This window comes from Pezoporus flaviventris, unplaced genomic scaffold, assembly GCF_033815535.1.
Source record: "Pezoporus flaviventris isolate CSIRO_AGI_PZ_B2104156 unplaced genomic scaffold, CSIRO_AGI_Pfla_v1 ptg000037l, whole genome shotgun sequence".
Lineage (NCBI taxonomy): Eukaryota > Metazoa > Chordata > Aves > Psittaciformes > Psittacidae > Pezoporus > Pezoporus flaviventris.
Window position 1 is genome coordinate 2,095,928 of NW_026892585.1, and position 14,712 is coordinate 2,110,639.

The 14,712-nt window shown below is 46.6% G+C and overlaps 1 protein-coding gene across 9 annotated transcripts in view; it reads left to right on the forward strand.

Moving 5' to 3' along the window:
- Positions 1 to 12,933, forward strand: part of POMGNT2 (protein O-linked mannose N-acetylglucosaminyltransferase 2 (beta 1,4-)) — a 31,976-nt gene extending 19,043 nt beyond the window's left edge. For 4 of the 9 annotated variants that reach the window (XM_061464376.1, XM_061464371.1, XM_061464378.1 and 1 more), the window contains one exon: positions 10,633 to 12,933. In XM_061464376.1, coding sequence (XP_061320360.1) covers positions 10,725 to 12,461 — 1,737 coding nt within the window. In that variant the 5' untranslated portion in view covers positions 10,633 to 10,724 and the 3' untranslated portion in view covers positions 12,462 to 12,933. Of the gene's footprint in view, positions 1 to 1,539; positions 1,627 to 2,288; positions 2,415 to 2,490; positions 2,618 to 10,632 lie in introns of those variants that run through there. The other 5 variants (XM_061464369.1, XM_061464375.1, XM_061464370.1 and 2 more) reach the window with 4 other exon arrangements.
- The last annotated feature ends 1,779 nt before the right edge of the window (positions 12,934 to 14,712 follow it).

Consider the following 14,712-nt stretch of genomic DNA (forward strand, 5'->3'; position numbering starts at 1 on the left):
TGTTCCATACAAGATAGCACCTTTGCATTCAGTGGGGCCTGAGGGCAATGAGATGAGTTAAAAAGGGAAGGGTGACTCTGGATATCCTTTGTCCCACCAGGGCAGGCTGGGGGCACTGGGTATCCCTTTGGGATCTTCTCAGGACAGGCATAGGCTCGTGATGTAGTTCAAATCCACCTTGGGTTGGTGGGAAGAGGTGGCACGGGCCTGGAAAGGAGGGCACTGAGGTAGATGGCACCTTGTCCTGTCAATCCTGGTGGTTTTTAATGTTTCCAGGTGGGCCAGAACCATTTTGCTTGTTCTGTGCCAAGAAGGCAGAGGTATTAAAGCATCACTCCAGAGCAGGAGATGAGAAAATGTCTGGTTTACTTCCGTGATGCCCTAGTTTAGAAGATACAACAGTTGTGTTTATTCATCATGTTGGCAGGCTCATTTTTGAAGGTCTAGCTTTGTCAAGAATCTTTTGTCGATTCTGCAGAATGTTATTAGGGTTTATTCTTTGTTTCTTTCAGCTTATTTTTCTTCTGTGTTTGGCTTTTATCTGGCAGTCAGAAACCCAGGGTTATAAACTCTGTGGTATTACTGTGTTTATAAGCATGTGTGATGCTGAATGACACCCACATTTCTCAGCTCTGATGGCATCTGTGTTCAGGCTAGCAGTCTTACATCCTGCACAGGACAAGTCATGTTCTCAGGACTGCTGTGCACCTCCCAGTTCTGCCAGATCTTTGCCTCAGGACTACCCTGTTTTTGTCAGTATTTTGTATTGTGCTCTATTGCTCCTGTGATTCAAAATATATCACCTCTCATTGCCCTGCAAAGGCTTCAGCCTCTCGCCACAGATTGATTTAGCAGGGCTGCTTTGCCTTCTTGCATGGGAATGAAAGGTTTCTTGGGGCTGGGGTCTCACAGTAAGCAGGGGTTATTCCTTGACAGAGTGATGGCAGACATAGTCAACAGTACCAGGCAACAACAGTCCCGTGGTCTAAGTCCATTTGTCCCCTCCCTCAGTTGACTTCCAGCATGACTCAGGGGAGGGTAAGAAGCTGGAGACACGAGCTTGTCTGTGATGTGTATTTAGAGCGAGAGTTTAGGTAACATGCTGCCAGGCTCTCCTAGATGAGAGGTTTTAATACCCATATCTTAGCTAATTGCATTTTACTTAGTGCAGAACCACTTGAACGTCTTCATTTTGGTAGTGAGGATAATTCCTGCCATGAATAAAAACGTAGGGATTCTCTTTGCTTTTTCCTGATGTAAAATGGTTGCTCTTCATCTGGGAGTATCAGTATGACAGTTGCACTAGGTGATTGTTGTAGGTCCCTTAAAACTGAAATAGGCTAAATGTATAGACTAGACACATGTATAGACCTGTACATGTGGGTGTTAAAGAGCTTTTCCTCTTTGTCATCATTCTTATTTCACCTGTTAGGTCTCACTTAATGGGAAAAAGTCTCCCAGGTAATCAAGATGTATCCTGCCAATATACAAAATGGATCTGCAGCAAGCCTTATATGTTTGCTTGTGATCTGCCTGCAGGTATGTCCCTACAGGGCTGGGATCTCACTCCTCATAACTGTGTTCAGGGGCGAGACTTCAGCTATGAGCTTTTTGATGAGTGCTGTGGTCAGAACTGGGCTTCTCTTCTGACCTCATGTGGATCCAGCTGTGGGATTAGGACTGGAAATGTTCCCAGTCAGCACTGCTTGGTTTGCCATCCTCAGGAAGCTGCTCAGTCCTCACAGTTCAAGCTCTGCTGAGATTGGTGTGAGACACTTTTTGCCTTTGTGACCTTCAGCTTGTATGCAGTAAGGGACACTTGTAAGCTCCTGGCTCCCTTCTGTGTCTTTGTGTTTAGGGATTACTTGTTTCCACTGAAAAAAAGGTAACTTCATTTTGAAAGTACCATTCCCTGGCTCTCTGAAGGAGGGCACTCACAGCCTTGTTCAGTACTGAGCCATTTGCTGACCATCGCAGCTGGGAAATCGCTTCCCTGGTGCCAAGGGAATTGCTAGAAAGCATGCCGGTTGGCTTTCGCATCCTCTCGCAAGGGGCATTTTATTTCCTTTCTCTCCTATTGTTTTGTTCTTTTGTATGAAGTGTTTGGGGTGACATTCACGACAGTCACATTCAGAAGCATTTGGGGTGACAGTCACATTCAGAAGCAGGATTTCTCAATGCATCCCCCCTCCAAAACCAGTTTGCTGCCCGTCTCCCAGGGCATGCTCAGCTGGGTGAAGCCGCACGCTGCTGTTTGTTTGAGTGTGGCCGCCCGTTGGGGATTTGCAGAAACACTGCAGCAAATCATCCTGCATGCAAGGCTGACCTCCGGGAGGCTAACAAATTGAGGTGAGCCAGCTGGAGCGACAGGACACTGCCGACAGACAGAGCATGCTCAGACCTGGGGGAGAAAGGTAGTTCAGTCTGCAGATGGTGCACGGGTTACTGTGCTGAGAGCTGTTAGGTACGTCTCTTTCTTTTTCTTTATAGTGGTGGGGAAAGAAGAGCACTGGGGAGTGTTTGTTCCCCTGCAGAGCATAGCTTTAAGGTGTCTTCTTTTTTCTTTCACCCGTGAGAGAGGCACCGGATAGCATTTGCTGTTATTTAGCAGCATCAGGTATGCATGCATGTGCTGGAACACTAATGTACCTGTGGTAGTACTTCCAAGACGGAAAAGGTTGCAGGTGCTCTGAATTCACCGTGTTTCTCTGCCGAGTGTTATTGTAACTGTGCTCTGTTTGCTGTGCTGATCACATAGGGCTCTGAATTCAGTTCTGTTAGCACTCCTGGCTGCAGGGTACTTCAGGGGGAGGGGGGTGTTGCCTGGTTTTTGATGCTGTCTCCATGCTCTTTCCCCCCCCTCCCCAACTTCACTTGGAGTCTCTCCTCTGTGGCTGTGTTTTTGTGGGAAGGAGGTCAGTAGTTCTGTTGTAATCCCACGTCTTTGTAGTCCATCTTTGTTTGAGTGGTGTTCTGCTTGATCATTTTTAAACAAAAGTCTCGTGGGGAAAACATCTTTGATCTGGACTGAATTCTGTGGGGTTTCAGAAATTCGTTTCTTACCGGACAGGTGCTGCTTTGGGATTACTTTATTGTCTTTACCCTCCCTGAAAACATGCTAATGTAGAGCTCGTGGTAACCAAGGAGGGATTTTTGCTGCCCTTACTGGCTGCTCTGTGCTCCGAACAATTTCAGCTCCTGCTTAGAATTTGCAGCACACAGGAGTGGTCTCGGGCACCATGCTGATGGGAAGCGGGGAAAGCTCAGGCTGTAAATGCTGCTAAGCACCAGTCCCAGTATCCAAATAACACAGGTACTCTTCCTGTCAGATTAGGAAAAGAAAGGATAGCTAAAATACAGAGAATAACAAAAGGCAGCTAAAGCCCAAAGGCATAATTGGAGTGGCTAAGTTCATCTTGTTCAGTACTTCGGGGTTTCACATCATGTTCTTTTAAATTTACTTTTGCAGCATTAGGGAGTTTTCCCTTAAGCCAACCCAGCTCCATCTTTGCTTTAGGTAGACCACTGAAGTAAGAGAAACCTGCTGCTCTCTAACATGTCTTTGTTTCTGACAAAGGTAGCTTGCTTGCAGGCTAAAAGCAAGAGGCCAGGCAAAAGGAGGGGCTTTTTACTCCTAAATCAGTGCTGTTAATGCCAATATAACCTGATAGGTTTCCATGGGATACTCGGGTGAACAAAGATTGGCTGGGATGAACCCTGTTAAGCTTCCCCTTCTGTCTAGCCATGGTTGAGTACCTTGGGTGTTCATCTTTAGGCTTGGGACTGTCGGAAGGTGAAGACTTGAGGGCTGAGAGAAATACTTTTTTCTTTCTTTTTAAGCTCATTTTTCAGTACATCTCTCGCCTCAGGCTTGTTTATTAGAAATACCTCTGATTTGGGGCACTTTTATGGAGATGAGGGTTAGTTTTTTGTTTGGGGAAAGGATTTTAAACTCTGTGCAGTTCTGGATGGAGAAGAGATCTTGGAAATGGGGACTTTAAAAGCCCAAGAAGTATTCTTTTTAGTTTCGTACTTTTAGCTCAGTTTTATGGCTTGCTTATAGGCATTGACTACTTAGTGTTGGGATTTTTTTACCTGTTTTTTTGAAGATCAAGACAGCAACATCCACAAGTATTAAATCAATGTTCTGCTAGTCAGCTTGAAAGTCAGGTTGGATCTCTTCCTGTTCCAGGGCTCACAGACTCTAAAATTAAATGGAAGAAAACTCAGATTTCCTATCTATCAGCATAACTGGTAGGTGTCCTGTGACCACCAGTATCCTCCTGTTCATACTGAAGGTACGTTTGCAGTAGGGACCATTGCACAGAGCCTCAGGCTCTTTGGTTGTAGTCTTGTATAGAAGGATTTATAGAAAGTTTTGCTTTCTATTCATCACTTATGCTAAATCATAATAACTGAAGGTAAACCTAATTTTGATCTCAACTGTCTATAGATACCTAAGGGTTTTGTGACACAGATGCTTTTTAAATATATTGCTATATTTTGATTTTATTTTTTTTCTGCATAAAGTTTTATTTTTAACATTCTCCTCAAGGCTGCAGATTTAAGGTAGTCTTATTTTTCATATCCCTTCTTTGGATCAGCCTTCGTTAATGACATTTGTGTCTTTAAGCATTGGGTTTGCTTCCTTCAAGAACCTGCTCTTTTCCTGCTTAAAAAGTCAGCACTTCTACACTTGGTTGCTTTTTACAAAGCAAATGTTCATTCAGTGTACCATCCTTTCTTTAATGTGGCATGTACTGTGAAAATATATGTATCTCATTAAATCAGTGAATAAGATGATAACAGCCTTTTGGGCTGTGGGGATTGACTTGCTTGTGTAGTTCTGTGGGAATCTGTGACAGAGATAAGAATAAAAGCCAGTTCTTGGCTGCTGAATCCTAACTCCCCCTCCTTCCAATTGGGAAAGTTGCCTTCTAGCAACTTCTGCATTGAGCATGAATGAAGTAGGTATTTAAAACTGCATGTATTACATATACCGCATCCTTCGCTAAGCCTCTTGCATCAGGGATGGGAGGAGGAACAGGAGACATTTTGTAGGGGTGGTGTGAAATGCCATGTTTACATGCTTTTATCTTCCTGTACTTGTCCTGGAAAGCCAGCGTAGTGAGAGATGGATGTGGGGGTAGGGAGTGCTAACGGGCAAAACAGCCTTGAGGAGGGAGCATCTGCTCCCACCCCTCTCACTGTGTTGCTGTAATAAGAAGGGTAAGGGCTCCCTGCCCATTTCCTGCCCCAACTCCTTCCCTGTCCTGTGGCAGGAGCAGCTCCAGTCCACTTCCAGTTGCACCGCTCTCCTGGGAAGTGCAGGAACACTCTTGGACCCTGCTGCCACAGCTGGCAGGCTCTGCACGGGAGCTGGTCAGCAGGGCCAAACCCAAGCTGGCTTCCATGTAGAGGCATTTCTCTCTGCACAGAGCTGTGAGGCTCTCGGGACATGTGTGTCCTTCATGCTTTTTTTTCCCCATTTTGTGAGGATTTTTTAGCCTGTTCTAGCTCTGGAAAACTGAGCATTGGCTTGGAAAGTGCTTGGGCAGTTGGTAACAAAAGCTTGGCAAGGCCTAAGTAGACGAAACCAGCACTTTTCATTTTGTTAATACCTGCAGAACTTGGTGGTCACTATTAGACATGCCGTTCACCTCCATGACCCTTGTTCTCCCTAGTCAAGCTCTTGGTCTCTTCCTTTGGGGGATTTAGTAATGTTCATGGGTTTTATTGTGTGGGCTTTGTAGCTTTTCTCCCCCATTTCTTACCTAAATAGATAGTAAATTTTAAAATGGAGAAGAGATTTAAAGCATTGTCCATTATATTAATAGCTTCAAAGTAGTGATTCATCCTACTCTAGCTTCACAATTAAAACAAAAGAACAACAGAACTAGTCTCTTAAATTAATCCAAACAGCCCTTTATGCCAACTGCCTATTAGGAGAAATTAATCTCTCCCATCCCACCCACTCTGATGTCCTCGACATGTTAACAAGAACAGTGTCTCCGTCGATGCTTCCTGTTGTTTTCCCACTTCCTGAGGATGTTTAAAACATCAGATGACCAGCAGCTGACAGACAGAAGGTGCTACAGTGTCCAGGTGTCCATGAGAGTACCATAGATGCTGCAGGATGCTCAAGGTCTCTGCCAGAAGTACCTGCTGAGCACACGAGATGCATGCTCCTGAAGCCTTTACCTGCTCGCCAGTGGTCAGTGCTAGTTAGAGAAGCAGTAGCTGGGCTGGGAGGATGAAGCTGTGACCTTTTTGGAGGAGTGAGTGGAGGAGGAGGAAAAGAAGGGGTAAGCTCTTCATGCCTGTGATCGCTTTTGGAATAAGAGCAAAGAGGAGCTGACCAAAAATAGAGTCCCTCCCACAGGCTTTTAGCCTCTGGAGCAGCATCCAGTGTGGCTCAGCTGCAAGCCTCAGGATGTGCTCGTTTCCACTGTAAAGTCTTGAGCTGCCTTAGCACCACTGCGTGTGTTGAGCTCCCCATCTTTGACTGTGCAGTGCTGCACTTCAGCTGCCCTGTCAGCATCCCTGCCAGGGAAATTTGCTGCCTCTGTCTCCCTTTCTCATTCCTGCTCCTTCCCTGGATGCTGCTCCTGTTGGGAGTCTGCAAGGGCACATCCCATTCCCTCCCATAGGGCATTGTTGCCCTCTGCTAGCTTGACAGCAAGAAGCTCTGTGCTGCTTTTACATGCATGTCTCTTCTGGCTAGGCTCTGGTCTATCAGCTGTTGCATCTTCTGTTGCTGAAGGATGGTGCTTTAGCATTTCAAAGCTGAGAGTAAAAAAGTGTCAGTCCATGCAATTTCCCTGGTAACTGGGATGTATTGCTCATGTGGAGCAAAGCTGTGGTTATCCCAGTGTCACTGGGAAGTGAGAGGGTGGATGAGCATGGCAGGGGTGGGAAGGGGATAATCTGTGGGCAACTGGGGGTCTGAAGAGCCTAGGTGCTGACTTCTTTGTGGAAAGAAACAGCACAGAGGAGTCTGCTCATAAGAAAAGCAGCAGTGTGTCTGGTCTGCCACTTCTGCAAGTGCCTTTCAGTTCTTAAGATGTTCTCTGATGGCTCCATGGGAGGAGAGTGGCAGCTCCAGACCCATTTTGTGAGGCAGATTTACAAATGATGGTTTCCTTTATCGTGAAGTGGATCTCTTCAGGTGGAAGTCTAAGTGCTCTCACCTGTTTCAGAGTTACCTGCTGCCTCCATGGGAAAGTTGCCCACTCTAGGACCTCTGTTGGTGACAGCACTTAATGACTGATCTCAGCCTGGGGGATTGAGGAACCAGGGGACATGGGGAGTGACTGTTTGCCTTTACCCCCTTAGTGCAGCCTCTCCTGGGTATATAAAAGCAAAGAGTGGGATGGTTTGTTGCTATTTGTGTTCTGTCACTCCCTGAAGCACCAAACTTCAGTTCTGCAAGGTCTGTGCTCACTGAAAGCACCAGATTTAAAAAAAGGTGGATGATAAAATGTGGGAAAACTGGCAAAGAATTAAGACAGTTCCCCGAGTACCTGTGGAATTCTCCTTTCAGTTCTGCCTGTGACACCCCTTCCTGTCCACATCCCCTTGTTCACTTCCATCAAAAGCAGCTTTCAGCCAAGCAGCATGAACCAGGAATTACGAATTGGCGATGAGGAACAGGCATGAAGATGGATTCCTTTAGCATTGCTAGCTTTTAACGTTCATTCCTGACACCTGGTTGGCTAAAGTACATGCACTCACTTGAGCTAAGTGCAGAGAAGTGCAAGAGGGAAAGTACAGTGAGGGAAGAGACAGAGGAGGGCCTTGCAGGTGATTTCTATTAAAAGCTTTGTTCATTTGTAGCCATTTAGTGGGTACTGCTGCAGCAGAGTCTGAAATGAAAATTGCTAACCTGGGAACATCAGCTGCATCCATCAGGCTGCCTCTCTGAAGTGCCTCGTATGCCCTTCCCTTGGGGCTGGAGGGGAGAGAACAAATCAGGGGTGAAATATTAGAGCAGGCTGTTTCCAAGGAGGCCTGTTCAGCTCAAGGGGTTTGTAATGGTCGGCAGAGCTCTCCACCACTGAGACGCCTGTGAAATGCAGGTGGTATCAAGTGGTGTTTTTGTGGGCTTCTGATGCCTTTGAAACACCTACACGTACACACGCCTCCTGCTGCACTGCAATAACAGAGGCCATGTGGTTTTCCCCCTCTGCAGAGTTCTTGAAACTTGCCTTGCCTCGGCTCTTGAACTCATCTGACCTGCAGTAGTTAACTTGCACAATGCCTGCAGACTGGCCTTCATTTGAAGTGTGCGCTTGGGGCAGCAGACTCAACTGTTGAAGGTTTCCCTTTCATACTGACTAGCAGGCTTCGCACGTGGGTCCCTGGGCTCAGTCCTTTCCTTGGGGGATGCTGCAGAAGTCATTTAAAGCTGTGCTCACAAGGTGAGAGATGTGTGGTGGAGAGGATACGTGGTATCATTAGATATCTTTCAAAGACAGTAAAGATGTGAAATGAAGCTTTGGAAGTCTGGTACCAACAAAATAACTGGAGATCTGTCCCCATCAAAGATTTCTTTTCCTGAAAACCAGTTTGTTTGCATTACCAGAGTCTAACCAAATGATGTGCTACTGTCCCCAGTAGGTTTGCATTCAAAGCTGTCTATGGAACAGCCGTGGTTGAGAGTTTCAAAGCCATCAGGAGCAGCAGTCATCCCTTGTTAGAGAGAAGGAGAGATTGAGAGGTGATGTGACAGCCATCCTTTGTCTGTGCAGGATGTCCGTGGCACCTGGGACAAGAACAGGCTTAAATTGCTGTGGTGGAAACAAAGGGTGAGTGTTAGGAAGGGGTTTGTTACAGTCCTTCATGCTTTTATTGCTAGAAACTTGCAGGAGATGGATAGGTGTTAAGAATGAGATAGATAAAAATCTTTGGGGAGTGCTTTAGTGAGAGCTGATCCTGCCCTGGTAATTAGATGACCACTACTCTGGGTCCCTTCCCATTTCCTTTTCCAAGTGAGAACAACACCTTTTTATTTTGCTGCTTGCTTTTAGGGAGCTGCTAAATGAGGCAGCTTTTTAGACCACTTGCCAGAGGAGGTGGCCTTCATTTCTGGCTTCTTTGAGTAGCTGGAGCTGCTCTGAAATTGAAATGAATTTGTTGCTCAGCTCTCCAGAGACCACCTTTAAATCTGTGTGGCTTACGGCTAGCACTCACTTCTTTGGCATTATTCAGTCTCCCACATACCTTCAGTTCTTCCTAAAACAGGGATCCTGCAAGCTGCTGGGATCTCACAAGCTGCGGGGATCCCCTCTAACTTCCTTGAATTCCATGAATGATTCTTCATCCAATTTCAGGCTGTATGAACTGGATTGCAGGATCAAGCTTTTAGGCTGCAATCTCTCTTTTGAAAAGGACTCCCTTGGTGGTACAGGAAGCGCTCACACTGGTCCTAAACATGCTTTGCTGTCTGCCTCCACTCTGCCACAGAATAGCAAGCATCTCTGGGTTAAAATGCTAAGGGACTGTTGCTTGGGATGTCAGAGCATGTGCCTGAAACACTGCTTTTTTCCCCTCCCTGAATACTTGCCTCAAAGGGACTTCAAAATGCTACCTTTAAAAATCTGCAGCTAGAAACAGAGTAACCAGGTATATACCAGTCAGAAATTTCCCTTCCAGAAGTTCCCCATGGCTGCAATTACTCACAGCCTGACGAGCTGTGGACCTCGATGCATAATGAAAATTGAAGCCCGTAAGTACTGTAGGTTAATCAATATCTGAATTGAAGTTCACAGTTGAAAATATAATCAATACTCTGATGTAATCCAGTAGTGTTTCTGCACAGGAAGCAAGCCATGGCAGGATCTTTCCCATAATGGCAAAAGAAACAAGGGGGCCTTGGAGCAGATTCTCAGGTTGGGATGGGAGAACAGCAACAGTGGAAACACTTCAAATATGTTGCCTTCCCATTTGTGTAAGGGCTGGCTCTCCTGGTGCAAGTTACTTCATTCTCAATGAATGAAGGTTTGATTGCTTTAATGAAACATCAGTTCCTCGCATAAAGAGCAGAGTTCTCTCTCCCATGCCAGTATTTCTTTTGGAAGACAATGGTAGTTCTTAGCCTTTGATCATATGTGATTACAGCCAAAGAAATGACTGACTTGGGAGTCTCCCATAGACCTGTCCCTATGGACTGTGTCGTCGTCCTCCCCCCCAGTAAAATCAAATTGAGTGCTACATTCACTAGTTCACATTTTGGATTGAAATGGAGTGTAGCAAAATCTGTCGTTGGCAATGCTCCTTGTACTATTATTGTCTGTGCAGTAAATGCAAGAGGCGGAGTTGTGTACTCACAGCTATGCAAAAGGCCTATGGCAGATCAAGGAACAAAGTCTCACAAGCCCTGTGCAAGTGGCCCAGTAATCGCAGGACACTTTCATCCCACTTTTGGAGTGGTCTGCAAAAAGCAGTGAGCCAGAGTCCCAGGGAACACATCAGGTAGTGTTCTGGCACTCTTTGCATTTTTCCTTGTTCCCTGGAAGAGAGAAAAATCGCTGAGACTCTCTTGAATAGTCCATAAAATGTAATTCATGGTGGAGCTGTAAACCCAGTCAGCCCAGTGTTGAAACGGTTCCTTTCTTGTTTCATTTTCCACAGGTCTTCACCCTCACCATGTCAAGGAGCGTTAATGATGTGTTCCCTCTCCAGTGCATTCCCCGCCTGTCATCTTGCTAGGATCTAACAACAGAATGAACATAGCAGCTGTGTTTAATGCCCTGCTCGTGTCTGTCCTCGCTGCCGTGCTGTGGAAATACTTCAAACTGCGAGAGCATGCCTTCATGGTCGAAGAGGAGTTGGTCCTCACCCGTCAGTCTCAGGAGCTCTCTGAGGTTCAGATTGACTACCATGCGGCCCTGGAGGCACTGGTGGAGGACGGTACCAGGATGGTGTGCACTGGCAGGATGCACACTGACCGCATCTGCCGCTTTGAGTCCCTCTGCTACTCTACTGAGGCTGAGGAGTTTATCTACTTTCACAGCAACTCCTCGGTCATGCTGCCCAACCTGGGCTCCCGGAGGTTCCAGCCGGCTCTGCTCGACCTCTCCTCAGTGGAAGATCACAACACCCAGTACTTCAACTTTGTGGAGCTGCCAGCTGCTGCGCTGAAATTTATGCCAAAGCCGGTCTTCGTGCCTGACGTGGCGCTGATCGCTAACAGGTTCAACCCAGACAACCTGATGCACGTCTTTCATGACGACCTCCTCCCCATTTATTACACCATGCAGCAGTTCTCTGATTTAGATCTGGAGGCACGGCTCTTCTTCATGGAAGGGTGGAGTGAAGGTGTTCACTTTGACCTCTACAAGTTACTGAGTAACAAGCAGCCGCTCCTCAGGGAGCAGCTTAAAACCCTGGGCAGGCTCCTCTGCTTTACCAAAGCCTATGTGGGACTGTCCAAAATCACCACCTGGTACCAGTACGGATTTGTCCAGCCACAGGGGCCGAAGGCTAACATCTTGGTTTCTGGTAACGAGATCAGGCAGTTCACCAAATTCATGATGCAGAAGCTGAACGTCAGCACGGAGGAAAGCTCCAGTGAGGAGTACATCGTAGTGTTCAGCCGAACAATCAACAGACTTATCCTAAATGAGGCAGAACTAATCCTGGCTCTCGCTCAGGAGTTTCAGATGAAAACCATTACTGTCTCTCTGGAGGAGCATTCGTTTTCTGACATCGTCCGGTTGATCAGCAATGCGTCCATGCTGGTCAGTATGCATGGGGCCCAATTAGTCATGTCTCTCTTCCTGCCAAGAGGTGCCACAGTGGTGGAGCTCTTTCCTTACGCTATCAACCCCGAGCACTATACCCCTTACAAAACCCTGGCAACCCTTCCTGGCATGGACCTTCAGTACATTGCCTGGCAGAACACTGACAGGGAAGACACTGTTACCTACCCGGACAGACCTTGGGACCAGGGTGGGATTGCTCATCTGGACAAGGCAGAGCAAGAGCGCATCATTAAGAACACAGAGGTGCCGCGGCACCTCTGCTGCCGCAACCCCGAGTGGCTGTTCCGTGCCTACCAGGACACGAAGGTGAACATCCCTTCTCTCATCCACGTGATCAGGCAGACTGTGAAGTCGAAGCCTGGACCCAAGAAGCAGAAGTGGTCTGGTAGCCTCTACCCTGGCAAAGTGAGGGATGCCAAGTGTCAAGCCTCTGTCCAGGGCACGAGCGAAGCTAAACTTGCCGTATCCTGGCAGATCCCCTGGAACCTGAAGTATCTCAAGGTCAGAGAAGTGAAATACGAAGTGTGGATACAAGAGCAAGGGGAAAACACTTACATGCCTTATATATTGTCCCATCAGAATCATACCTTCTCAGAAAACATTAAACCCTTCACGATATACCTGGTGTGGATACGCTGCATCTTCAACAAAAATCTTCTGGGACCTTTTGCAGATGTGCTCTTGTGCAGTACATAGCCTGCTGCGCTCCCTGTACAGCTCTAACCTGCTCTCCACCCCATCTGTGGTTTAAAACTTCTTGTCTTGTAGTTTGTAGAGGGCTGAAAAGGACCACACTGTACCAGTGCCTGAGTGTCCATTTTATTGCACTCAATGTGTATTCTTTAAATGGTATTTATTTCCAGTGAGTGTTAAAAAAGAAGAAACCTCTGTGTTCTTCAGAGTAACTTCCAGAGGTTAAATTACATGCTGCACACATGTAATTGAAAACAATGGAAGTGAATTGTGTGTACCTTGGTCGTGATTTAAATGCGTTCCTATTGTGTGGTGAGTATTTAAGCACAGCGTTAAGCCACAGTTGAGTCCATGGCTAGGTGGGCAATTCTCATCAGCTTTTCCATTGTAAGTTATTTTTCTTTCAATAACTCTGTAACTTTGAGTTCAGGATTTGGTACGAGAGCCTTCATTAAACTGCTGTAAACCCCCTCGATATATTTTGCTTTTTATTATCTGTCAGAATCATTATTGTGATAGATTTATCTATTGCTGTGATAAATCGTGTATATGGGTGGCTTTTTACTTTTCATTTTGGCTAAAGAGAGCGAGACTGCAGTGTCAACATCATGTTTCAAATTAGATCTTACTGCACCCCAATAGCAAAAGGCTGGAGTAGCAGGTAGGAAATAGGAGGGATGGAGGAGATAAAACTATTTACAGGGTTTTAACGTGTTTTCATTGTGTGGATCATGTACAGATCTGTGGAAAAGGAAGGGGATGGTTTGGAAGAGGTGATGGGGGAAGAGATAGCACTTACAGCAGCCTGCTCAAGGAACTCCTTTATTTTGGTGTTTGGTCAGAATAATCTGTTGATAATAGCTGCTAACAGCTACGTGCTTTGCTCAGTAACAGGCAGGTGGTCACAAAGGGAAGCCTTCTGTGCACAGGTTCTCCTGGATGTTGGTGGGACGAAGCAGAGTCAGGCAGGGGACAGGTAGGTGGGTGCCTTGCCATTGAGCAGGGGTTGGGCTGATGACCCTCCAGTGAGGGGAGTAGTTTATTCTAGACTTACACTCATTTTCCCTGAGATCAGAATCTGGCTTCGTTGCTGTGGTCACACACTGACTGCTTAGGACCTCATCCCACACAGTTCTCCTTTAGGCAGAGACTCTAAATGATGCTGTCTTTGAAGAACAGCTCTGTGTCAACATCACAGCTCTTGGGGAAGAGAGGAAAAAAGGGGCAGGAGCGTGAGGTGTGTCCCTGATGGATGTTCACATCCTCTGTAGTTTATAACCAGCCTTAAAGCCACAGGAAAAGTGCTTTTTTCCTGCTTTCCCTCCCCAGCTCCCACCATCCTCCCAAGGTCTGGGTGGATGCTTGAACAGTACGATAAATGGCTTGCTTTTTGAGTGATGGGCTGATAGATGAGCATCCAAAGGCAGGTTTATAAGATGAGTTCTAGAGAGAGGGGGAGAAAAACCTTGCTGTACAAATCAGACAGGAAACAGGGTTGAAAAATGAGTGGAACGTCACACCACAACATTGGACCTTCAGGCAAGTGCTGCTTCTGAATATTCATTTCTATTACTTCTCGCTTTGTTTCAGACACGGTTATGATTTAAGGGGAGGGAGAGGAACAGAACAACAATCCCAAAGTCTGTGTTTCCTTTGTTATTGTAGCCCTGCCAGCTAATAATCTTTGCCATGGTATTTTAAAGGTGCATGTGATTACTCCCACTGTTGTTTTGTAGGACAGAATAGGCTTCTTGCTGAAGTGAGTATTCAAGCTGTGCCCCGATGTCTCCAGGTGGCTGCACATCACATACCACATATTATCAGAGGTGAAGGAAAACTTCACCAGCAGGTGACAGACGGGAGAGCAGGCTGTTTAGGGAAGCCACAAGGACCTGTAGCTCCCCAGGACCTCCCTGGCTGATCAGCTTCCACTCACGGAAGGGGTTTTCAGCTATCTTGCATCCCCACATCATTCAAGCCAGAGGTATCCCAGTGGCCATCCTCCTCCTGGGTGTTGCAAGGGTGGTAATGGTGGCACCCGACAAGGTCAGTATTGAGTGAGTCAGCATCCATTTTGCATCAGTTCTCAGAGGTAATGTTCTTTGGGTGCGTGAGCTGCCTGTGGTTTCCTATTCCTAACCACCCTTCATCCTGGGCAGGTGTTGCTCTGTGTGTTGCTTTCCTGTCTGCCTTACTCAGAGCCTTTCACAGCAATCCTTCGCCTCATAATTTGTAGACCATCCCATTTCACTTA